Source organism: Cupressus sempervirens, chromosome 5, assembly GCF_028749045.1.
Source record: "Cupressus sempervirens isolate cs-2001-9-10 chromosome 5, ASM2874904v1, whole genome shotgun sequence".
NCBI classification, from domain to species: domain Eukaryota; kingdom Viridiplantae; phylum Streptophyta; class Pinopsida; order Cupressales; family Cupressaceae; genus Cupressus; species Cupressus sempervirens.
In genome coordinates, this window is record NC_143122.1 from 305,088,629 (window position 1) to 305,100,428 (window position 11,800).

An 11,800-nucleotide genomic window follows, 5' to 3' on the forward strand; every position below is an offset into this window, starting at 1 on the left:
GAAATGCATTTAGATGAATGTAGAGATCTTGAGAGGATGGACATGTAGAATATGCAACAAAGGATCTCAAATGTGTGAAGGGAGATGTTGAATGTTTGAATAGTAGATCTTTCATAAAATCCTTCAATAGCTTTAATGCATGGATCCTTGATCTTTAATGGAGGATGCTTGAGTACCTTGAATTCTTGAAAATTGCTTGAGATTGTGAATGTTTGAACACTTGATGATGAGATATAAAAAAATAGGGCAAGTGGAAGGGTTTATAAATGGCTCAGAATACCTTACTTTTGTAGGCTAGTCTACTTAGAAGTTTGCAACTCAAAACTAATCAGACATAGGATTCAAAGAAAGGGGCCAAATATGGCCTCATATGGGGTGGATTGTGCCCCTATTTGACCCATCAGGGGTCCAGTGCAACCCTGAAACATCAGGAGCACATTCCACCAATGACTGCTAGGTGCACAGACCATGGGAACAATCTCAAGACCACAAAAAGATCTCAGAATCAAGAAATCATGTCCAAACTTCAAGAAACCCCTATTTTGTTGCCAAAAGTTGATTCCAAATGGAAAGGTGGATGGAAAGGAATGACCTAGGTGAAATAGATTCTACCTTGAGCTTAACACCATGAAAATTGGAGCTTTAAAGAGTATCTATTAGGTTTTACCACAATTCCACCCAAGAAAAAGGACATAAAAGGGAAAGGGAAAAGAGAGACAAAGACACACACACACACACACACACACACACACACACAAAATGTTGATATCACATTAATTAGGTGCTAAACCTTCATTAAATTAGAGTACTTCCAATTTAAAACCATATATCATCTTAACTAAGTAGTGATGAAAGTACAGAGTGATTGATAAATGAATGGTAATCAAGTTTATTAAAAATGGAAGAGCATGGAGTATAGTGCATTTAATGCACCCTAATGGTCAAAAAGGTAACTTTATCGCATATATATTGGGTTTTCATTTTTTATTGTTTACCCTATATTTCAAAAAGTTAAGAGTGAAGACAAGCAATTAGAGTAAAGAATCATTTGTAGAAGCTTCTGAAGTAAGAATTTATTAGTGAATTCATGTGCAAAGTGAGTTGGAAGAAAACTAAGTGAATAGTCAATTATATTCTGAAACCTTACAAGTAGCAAAAATGGCTTCAAGCTTTGCCAATGAAAATTGATAGACCAAGGCTAAGACAAATCCAATGAAATTGACTCTAAAAGTGATGCATGTAAAGACCCAAAGAACAAATTGTACCCAAAAATTAAAATACAAACAAACAAGGTGGGTACACTATTTACAATTCCACCTAGGGTTTTTCTCATTACCTATATTCACTTGTTTCATCATTGTAAAATTTGAGAAGTTGAAGATCGTGAACTTTGTGAGGTGTACGATCAAATGTGTGTTGACAAAAATTTGAAAGATGAGTTCCAGCATTTGGAGGAAACTAGTCTCATTCATGCTCTACATTTTTTGGTGGATTTCAAGGAGAACTGGATTAGGGTAGTTTTGAGTAGAGTGCATGATATGTACACCTAGCTAGATGCACTAGTAAAAATCACAAAGGATATTATTCAAATGGTTACCAGATATCTTGTCACATAAATAGTTATTCTATCTGAACGGGTCCCAAGAATGAAATCAAGGAAAACACAAAGGGACAATGGGACTGAAGAGGTAGTGGATATTATTATAGATTGGGAGATTAAATTCGATGTGTATATTTTGGAATATAAGATATTTCAATCCAGTAGATTGAACATTGTTTCATGTATGGTTGTTGATATAGATTCTAAAATTATGAAGAAAGGTCATAAATATGACTGTTAGAATTAATAATCTTTCCTTGGTTGTATTTATTTATTTATTGGGGTAAACCAAGGTACCCCTTATGTATTATTTATTTGTCCTCTAGTCCACATGTAAAGGACATGCCATTCTTGTCCTATTATCCACTTGTGAGGACAACTCATTTTTATTTCCTTTAATAAGGAAAATAGATATTCCTCCTTAAGAGGAACTTGACACTTTGCACACACCTTTTATGAATGTGGCATTCATAGAAATGGGATTTACACATGCAAAGACATGCAACTCCTTTCTCATCTCTTTAAAAGAGGTGCTTCTCTCTCTCATTTTCATCTAGTCTCCATTATTCACATCAAGTTTTTGATGCTATTGTAAATGAGCTATTTTGCTCCATTTCTTCTCTCTCTATCTCTCTCATTCTTAGGCATTTGCCTCATTCATAATACTCACAAGGGGTTTTCTTTGATTTCCCCTTATCAAATCCTTGTCTCTTGTGTTACTTCCTCATTGGTATTGCTCCATTGATCTTGTATCATTTTTATGGTAAAACTCTTCTTGCTTTCTTGGATTAAATCTATTATTTCATGCTATTTCATTTTATTATATTTATATCATTTCAATCACTTTTTCTTACAATGACATCGTCGAGCTATAGCTCAAGCAACTAATGAAGACCATCTGAGTTGCGAGGAAAAATACATGCAAGTTTGGCTCACTTTTGGTATATATTTTCTTTTATATGCAAAAATATTTTTCATTAATCAGTCAAATTAGCCAAAAATTAGATGCCCTAGTTATCTACCAAATCAATGAGTATATTCAAGCACTAGGATATAATTTTGAAATAATTTTGGGTGATTACTTTTAAAATTTCAAGATACAAATGAACCAAAGGTTTAGGATGCCCCCTAATCTAGTTGAGAAGTACCATGATGAAGTTTTTTTCTTGTTTTTATTGATAATATGTTTGTTAAATTTTTTGTATCAAGGCTTGTATGGCTAGAACCAATGGATTATAAAGTACATATATATTAGGCTACTAAGGTCATTGAAGCACTATTGAATGAGCCCATGAATAAGGATGATCCAAGATTCGATACATATGAGGAGGCAAGAGAAAAGATGAAATTTGATATTGTGGCCACCAAGATTAAGAAGAAATCAAAGAAAAAGTACACTAGAGAGCACATTCAATGAAGGTGATGAATCTGAGAAACCATTAATGATCATTAAGAGAAAAGGTGAAGAAGAAGTGAGAGAAGAGGGGAAGGGAAAATTAATTTTTATTTTTGAGCCACAATCAAGAAAAGGCAAGAAAACGTCTAGATCTACCCCCTTTAATCCCTAAAAATACGAGATCTAGAACCTAAATTATGCACAAGGTCACTCCTACATTGAAGAAGTGTATTGTCAAAATTACAAAGCCTACAACACCACAAGGGAAAATATATCAAAAAAGGAAGTAGAGCAGTGAGCCATCTAGAAATCAGGTCAAGGTATCTACTAGGACCACCTGGAATCCCCATACCTACATTACCAGGAGACATTATCCATTCATTACTCTTCTTCCCAAACTAGCCACCATAGCACATAGACTAGAAGTGACCTGTTGCATTTTTTGACCACTTTCCTTTATAAGGTAATGAAGCTCTTGCTCATATTTTTTAAGCTTATCAAGGATGTTACCAATTTGCACTTCCATTTGAATTCTCCTAGTGTGTTCAACATCCAATTCTTTTTGCATAACCCCCACTTTATTCTTGAGAACCATTATTTCATTATACAACCAAGAATCACTTTGAAGAGAAGTTTCCACTTTAAATTTAGCAGTGTGAAGAAAGGAGAGCTTAGCATCATGAGAGTCATCCCTCCCGTCATCTACATCCCTAGGCTCAGAACCAACTATAGTGGTCATAGTATTGATCTGGGTATTGGTGTTAATGTATAGATTCTCCATTATTTCCTCATTTCTTCTTTGCTCTAGCTATTGTCCTTACCCATAGGGCCTTTTATTTCAATCTCCTTACCAGTATCCTCCTCCATTTTCTCTTCATTGGCAATATGAGAAGGGTGACCACTCCATTTTCATCATCCTCCCCAAGGACTTCCAACCCAACATTTGAGTCAGTATTTCTATCCTTACTTCCCTCCATATTTCCTTTAGTAGTTGACATCCCTTTACTCCTAGAGTAACCGTCCAAGTTAGAACTGTGATCCCCATTTTTTGTTTTCTCATCATTATCTGAATTCTCATATTCAATAATCTCCTCAACATGTTTCTTAGTCCTCTCCCATTTGAAAACCTTCTCGCTATCACTATCCCCTTCTTACACCTTTATTCTCTTAGAGCGGGGAGCATTACTAGACCCTTTCCTTTTCTCAAGAACTTGTGTCACCCTTTTGTAAAAGAAAAGGCTAATAAAAGTATAACTATTCACCTTCAATGACATAAAACTGCTATTATTATTTTGAATTTGAAAATGAAGTAAACTAATGAAATGTATAGAAATGGATGAACTTTAGGATTACAATTTTTAATAATTATTTCAAATAAGAATTGATATATTTTCCTATTTTTTAAAGATAATTTTTTAGCTGCTCAAAAACACTGGAAATTAGGGGTCTAGTTCCCACCACAAAACTATATGGAAATAAACTTATTTCCCTTTGACCTCAAACTATGTTATAGATTAGATATATAACTAGAAAAATCAAGAACAAAAATCTTATTTAGATCTATATTTTCTCTTTTATAATTATCCAAATTTAACCTTACCTGAAATAGATAGTTTTCATCTCCCACCACATTTTTCAAAACAAATCTATTCTAACTAGGAGAAAAATTATACATACTAGAAGAGGACTCTCTCCTCTAGAACATCATATAATTTTTAAATTTTTTTGATATGATTTAATATTTCTTCCTTTCTCAAAACTAACATCTTTTCAAGTGTTAAAATACGTGCTTGTAGAATTTTTCAATTACAATATACTATATCTAATTAAAGCATTATAAATTTTATATGATAATATTCTTGACTCTAAGCTCTATAAAATGGTGTTTATATGTTATTAAAAAATATCAAAATAGTAAGATTTATTGAAATGTCACTTTTCTAAAATAATTTTATTTCTTTAGTAATTGGATGCAAACTAGTATAAAACATGCATTTAATAGACATTTCCAATTGGAAAAGTGTGAGACCATATATAACTTAGGTAAAATGAATTTATCTAGATAATATGTTTGAACAAAATTAATTTTTAGATAGAAATACTCAAATTCAATCATTCTAATAAGTCAGCCTTAAACATGACACAACTTTGTACTTTTACCTATAATATGCCATAAACTAGTTAAGACAAACAAATCTTGTTTACGTTGGCTCCTTTTTCTTTAAAAGACTATTGTTGGCTTCTTATTGTATTCAATGGGTGTCCTCCCTCTATCTTGTTAAATTAAAAAAGGTTCCTGAAATTGTTGAGTACATCTTATTTTAATGTTAATTTTCTTGTTTGGTTTGGTCCATCTTTTTTCCTTCTCTTTTATGTTTGGAGCTTTCTCCTAGGTCTGTCTTATATTGAAGTTTTGGTTGGTTATGTTGATACCTTTGATGATAATTTGAGAAAAAAAAGGTTGTTTTGTTTGCCAAAGTTATGTGGTTTTTGTGGAAAGAGAGGAATAAAGAAGTTTTTCAAGATAGGATATGGAGCTTTACTATTTTTAGTTAAAATCTCACACATTAACTGATAGTGTTTTGTAGGTCTTAGAAGTCTTGGATATTCCAAAGAGTATTTTACTGATACTTTTTTAGGAGGGAGCTCTCAGCATTTATAAATCAAACATCACTTCAACACACTACTTGAATACTTATAAGGATAATTTGGACTACATGAAACTTGATACTCAAAATGAACTCATTAAAGACAAAGGAATTATTAAGGAACAATTTGAGAAATAAGTAAGCTCCCAAAGAGCTTCATAAACCTATGTTGGAGTATATTGCAAATATTCTTGTTATTTTTTATCATCCCTTGTGGATATTTGATAATGATGTTGTTCAATATGGTAATATTATTGTTGGGTCATGGAGTACATGATAACCTGCTCTAACATTGTTTCCCTTTTTGGTATGTAAATAGAGTCATAGAGCAAGGGTAGTTTATGCTTTATCATATATGCTATAGCTATTATACAAATTTAAGATAGATGGTTGAAACTTAGTGAGATATGATTTGGTTGTGTAATATGTTGGAATACTTACAAATGAAATTTTCTAACTATATTGAATTTAAGAGAAAAAAAGTCTACATAATAGCTCAAATTAACATCATCTATATCAATGAATACAAATACTTAGCTTTTTTAAATAAAATAATACAATTCTTAAATTTTACCAAATAGTAGAAAACTAATAACAACCACTTAAGATTCCACCTTAAATAACACTTAGAAAGCTAGATTTAAACATCTATGGTGAAAATCCTATTCTTAAACCACTAGATCTCAAACTTTTAGACAAAAATAAAAAATTTACTTCAATCTAAAAAATGATAGATAAAAAGCATGAATGAGTATTTTCCTTGTTTTATAATTATCATTCTTTAGGCTTTCTAATTATATAAATGTATTCCCTTATTTTATAATTATCATTTTTTAGGCTTGCTAATTATATAAATGTATTCCCACTCTTATAGTGAGAAATGATAAATAACTAAGCTTATTTGAATATGATTTAATTTAATTACATATTTAGGAAGAAATGGCAAGGACACTTATGAAAATACCATTAAATATAAAAATATTTGATTGAGAAGACATTTTTTTATTCACCCAAGTTCATTAATCTAGCCCTAGAATTTGTAAAATCTAAAATTATGCTGATGTGCACTATTTTTGTTGTGGTTTCTATTCAAGGGTCAAAGAGGTATCATTGTTGATTTTAGCATTTTGCTTTGGAATATAAATTTCTATCATTGTATCAATTAGTTAAGAGCAATCAATATTGATAATAACTAAATATTTGTCTCTATCAATAGATTGTAAAATTTATAAAGATTTAGACTCATAACTCTTCCCTTTCATTTATAAAAGGGAGAAGGGCGATTTGTAAACCTTATTTAAAAATATTTATAGAAGTTGCACATTTTACAATTATATTGTTATTGATTTGGGAGAAGAATTATAAATATAAAACAATTTTAAGAAAGGTTCGATATCATTATAGTCACTCTCAATCAACCTCCAATAGTGTTCATAATATCACTACCAGCAGAATTAAGACTTCAATAATTCAGCTATAAATGAAATGAAACAAAATAAATACTAAAACATTCAAAACTTTATAATGCTTCTATAAGCAACAAAAATTTCAAAACATTAAAAAATACAACAATTAAATTTTCAAAAGCCATTTACTCCAAAGAATGATTAAATAATCGTATAAACTTTGACTTCAACCATTAATACATTTGCTACTAGTTTTGACTTCAACCATTAATAGTACTACTAAAGTGATAACAAATCAATTCAATTATTGATAGTGAAAATGTCATCCACCTTTTTAATTACAAATTTAACCTATTTCTCTTAACAGACTTAGTTTCCTGGAAGCTCATTCTACAATGCTAATTACATTCCACAATGCTAATTCTAAAATAAAATGTTTGGTATGTCATTTAGGTAGCTTGAAGGCAATAAGAAAAATTAAACCCTTGAATCTATTATTTTCCAGACCATGGCAAGCAACCCATAAGTTCTCCAAAATTTAGTTCTAATGGCAAAGAGGGTATAACAAAAAAAATGATGCTTATTGGAACTCTCTGGATACATCTATTTTCTCATAAAACGGGATTGACAAGTTCGAAAACATTTCTAAATGACAAGTCTAAATGACATAAGATGGTCAGATGCACCAAAAAAAGTCTAAAGTCTAAATGATCGAACCGCTTAATCATACACTAAGATTTCATTTCTAATTTAAAAGTGGTAAATAGTCAAAATTGAATTATTATTTTCAAACCTAATTATTTCCGTAATATATGATGTTTAAGAATGGTCTTAAATAAGATTTATCATGTAAGACTTGTCTCGTTAGTGTTATTAATAAGTTTGCATTTCTACTATTTCAAGAAGAATAAATTCTAGAATATCAAGAATTAAATTATAGCTTGTCAATCTTGGAAGCCTTGATTATAGGATTGTTTTTTCTAATACTTTGACGACCAAAAGTTTTGTAATCAAATGAACAACTATGTTCTTCTGGATATCTATGCTTGCTACAAAATACATGATCACATCTACACTTGAAACTCACACCGATTCGACAACGCTTATTACACTTGAAACATTTCCACTCTATAATCTCTCTTTCTTTTTCTCTTTCTTCTTCTACTTCGCCCTCTTCTTTCCCTGTTTCTTCTACTCCCTTTTTAGCTGTTTCTTTCTCCATTAATTTTTCTTTCTTAGCTGATTCTAATTTCTCTGTTACTTTTTCTTTGTTGGCTTCTTTCTCTGATACTTTTTCTTCCTTAACTACTGCTTTTCCTATTGATTTTACGATTTTATTTGCTGCTACGCTCTCTTCTTTCTCCATATATTTTTTGTAACACAAGGAGCACATATTCATATTCTGGGCAGTACCGAAAAACCCACAATTCCTAATGCAAAGCTTATTCTCTTCTGACATCTTTGTCAAACAAAAATTTAAATGAACTATTAAATTTGAATATTTCTTATCGATAAAAAACTATGGCCAGATGAGTATTAATAATAGATTCCTGGAGTACATATGGATTATTCATAAAAATGGGTTTCTATTCTTATATCTTCTCAACGCTTTGCAAAGGAACACAAGCCAATCAACACGTCATTTTATCTTTACTATCAAGCGAGAATCAATGGGTCGTATAACTTTTTGAAATATTCTTTCAATCATCGTTTAATTTTTCCAAAACAACTCATCATGGGGCAGTAAACAGAATACTAGAAATTTGAGAAACACAGTGTCACAAGTAGAGAAAAGAAGAGGAGAGTATTTTGGAAGTTGGAAAACATTCATTCTACATCAATTTTGCTTCTTTAATTCTAAGGAAGGTGGAGGAGATATAATCATGTAATTGAACGCTTGACTTTATTTGCATGTTTAGTTGGAGTTAGAAGTGGAAAATTAGAGTTCTCACTCTCAAAGGAATCGAAGTAAAGCTGAGAAGCTTGTGTTTTCATTTATCTTGGATTTGGATTTTCCCAACTAATAAATATGAGATAGAAGCATGAAATGTTCTTATTTAGATTTTTATCTTCAATTAATACATATGAGATGTGATTACATTTTTTTTTCAAAAGTTATTTTAGATGTCTCAATTAATAAATATAAAATGTATTTACATCATTTTTCTAAACTAATAAATATGACATAGAAGCACAAAATGTTCTTACATGTTCTTTTTTAGATTTTTAATATATTTTGGATTTCTTCAATTAATAAATATGAAATGTGTTTACATGTTTTTTTTTTTAAGTTATTTTAGATTTCTCAATTAATAAATATAAGATGTACTTACATGATTTTTCTAGAATTTTCCATTCATCTTGGATTCTCTCAAGCTATATCTTGGTATTTGGTTCTCCCTTAAAAAGTGTATGATCATTGTTCTTATTTTTTATATGATTTTATTTAGTTTGAAGCAAGTTCAGATATTAATAATCATATAAAATAAATATTGTAATGGATGTTGAGTGTGTCTTATGTTTCTAGAGTTATTATGAATATAGTAGAAATAAAGTAAACATAATCTTAATCTTTTATAAATTAATTGATCTAAGATATTAGGGATTTGATCATTATAATTATGGATAGGAAATTTCATATACTATCTAATCAAGTAGAAATGATAATATAATCTTAGACAAATTTGATTTTGGTTCAAGATAATAGACAAGAATATGAAGAGCTCTAGTAAGGGAAGAAGAAGATGGCGAGACCCATTTTAGGTGGCTAGAAGGTGATGTTTTGATGATAAGAAATTTGGAGGAAATTTGTTATTGGTTGGAGAACATATTGATTTGTTTAATTAAGAGTTTGAGAATCAATAGGTCTCGTAAAGAAGAAAACAAGCTAGGAAAGTTTTGAATTCAACAAGGAGGTTCTTCAAAAGGTTGTTTCTTCAAAGTTAAAGCTAGAATAGGCATTCAACATTTTAATAGAGAAATATGTGTGAAGAAACATGAGAAACATACATAGAAATAAATAATTGTTTAAGTGGTATTTTAGGCCTAACCTCAAGCTAGTCACACATTGACATTGTAAACAATTTATGTATTGTCCCTGAACTATAGGAAACTAGATCCTATATATAGATGGAAGACCTAAAAAGATAATAATAATAAATATTATCCTTTATTTGGATGGAGCATGTGATTTAATGCTACTACTTTCAATAATTTAGTTACAATGTCAATGTGTACAAGAGTACATAAGAGAATTTTAGAAAGATTAGTTCATCTAGACAAGGATTCCAATAAAAAGAGTAGAAGTTATTGAGATGCAAAAAATGACATGTGGCATGGGTAGAATGATATATATAATACCCACATGACGTGGTAAGATAAGACCAAGTTATGCGTGACATGATGGAATAGAGATAGATGAAGTTGGAAGACTTAATGGTAGATGTTACATGGTTGCATGAGATTGCATGGATTGGACAATAGATTAGATAGTTAAGAATATTGTGGTGGATAGGAAATGCATCGAAAAGAAAGATTGAAAATTGGTCAAAAAATATACGAAATTTCATGACATGTTAGCAAGCCATTAATTTATTACTTTTGATGGGACATTAGGGAAAAACACGTGGCGAGTTGTATTCGAAGGGTAAAAGCACAAACCTATGTCACCCTTTTACAAAGGAAAAGGCTAACAAAAGTATAATTGTTCAACTTCAATGACATAAAACAAGTATTATTATTTAGAATTTGAAAATGAAGTAAACTAATGAAATATGTAGAAATGGACGAAGTTTGGGATTATAATTTTTAATAATTATTGGAATAAGATATGATATATTTTCCCATTTTTTAAGGATAAGTTTTCAGTTGCTGAAAAATGCTAGAAATTAGGGGTCTAGTTTCCACCACATAATGACATTGAAATAAACTTATTTGCATATGATCTTAGATTATATTATAGATAACGTGTGTAGCTAGAACAATCAAAAATAAAAATTGGCTTTAGACTTATATTTTCTCTTTTATAATGATTCAAATTTCAACTTATTCAAATTGATGGTTTTCATCTCCCACCACATTTTTCAAAATAAATCTATTCCAACCAAAATAAACATTATAGATTCTGAAAGAGGACTCTCTCCTCTAGAATGTCATATAATTTTTATATTTTTTTGGTATGATTTAATATTTTTTTCTTTCTCAAAATTGACATCTTATCGAGTGCTAAAATATGTAATTGTAATTTTTTTAAATTACAATATATATACTATATCTAATTAAAACACTATGAACTCTATATGAGAATATTCATGACTTTGAGCTCTATAAAATGGTGTTTATATATTATTAAAAAAAATCATAAAAAATAGTAAGAGTTATTGAAACGTCAGCTTTCTAAAATAATTATATTTCTTTAGTAATTGGATACTAACTAGTGTAAAACATGCAATATTTAATAGACATTTCTAATTGGAAAAGTGTGAGACCATATATGACTTAGCTAAAATAAATTTATCAAGATCATATGTTTGAACAAAATTGATATTTTGATAGAAATACTCAAATCAGTCATTATGATAAGTCAACCTGAAAGGTGACATAGCTTTGTACTTTTACCCATTACACAATCACGGTCAGCTCCAAAATTAGGTGTGTAGTTTCTATAATTTCATTTCAAACAATCAGGAAAGTGATGTTGAAAGAGATTAATTATTTTCCATCACGTTATGCATTATGTTACCCACTTTGT

At 30.1% G+C, this 11,800-nt stretch overlaps 1 protein-coding gene across 1 annotated transcript; it reads right to left on the minus strand.

Annotated features, from left to right (window-relative positions):
* Positions 1 to 7,984: 7,984 nt before the first annotated feature.
* LOC149555790 (zinc finger A20 and AN1 domain-containing stress-associated protein 1-like) lies at positions 7,985 to 8,509 on the minus strand. Its single transcript, XM_089829540.1, has one exon. The coding sequence runs from the start codon at positions 8,507 to 8,509 to the stop codon at positions 7,985 to 7,987; it is 525 nt and encodes a 174-aa protein (XP_089685666.1).
* Positions 8,510 to 11,800: the final 3,291 nt, after the last annotated feature.

Excerpts from the sequence above, each read along its gene's own strand:
- LOC149555790 (XM_089829540.1), bottom strand. The coding sequence starts at position 8,509 with ATGTCAGAAGAGAATAAGCTTTGCATTAGGAATTGTGGGTTTTTCGGT.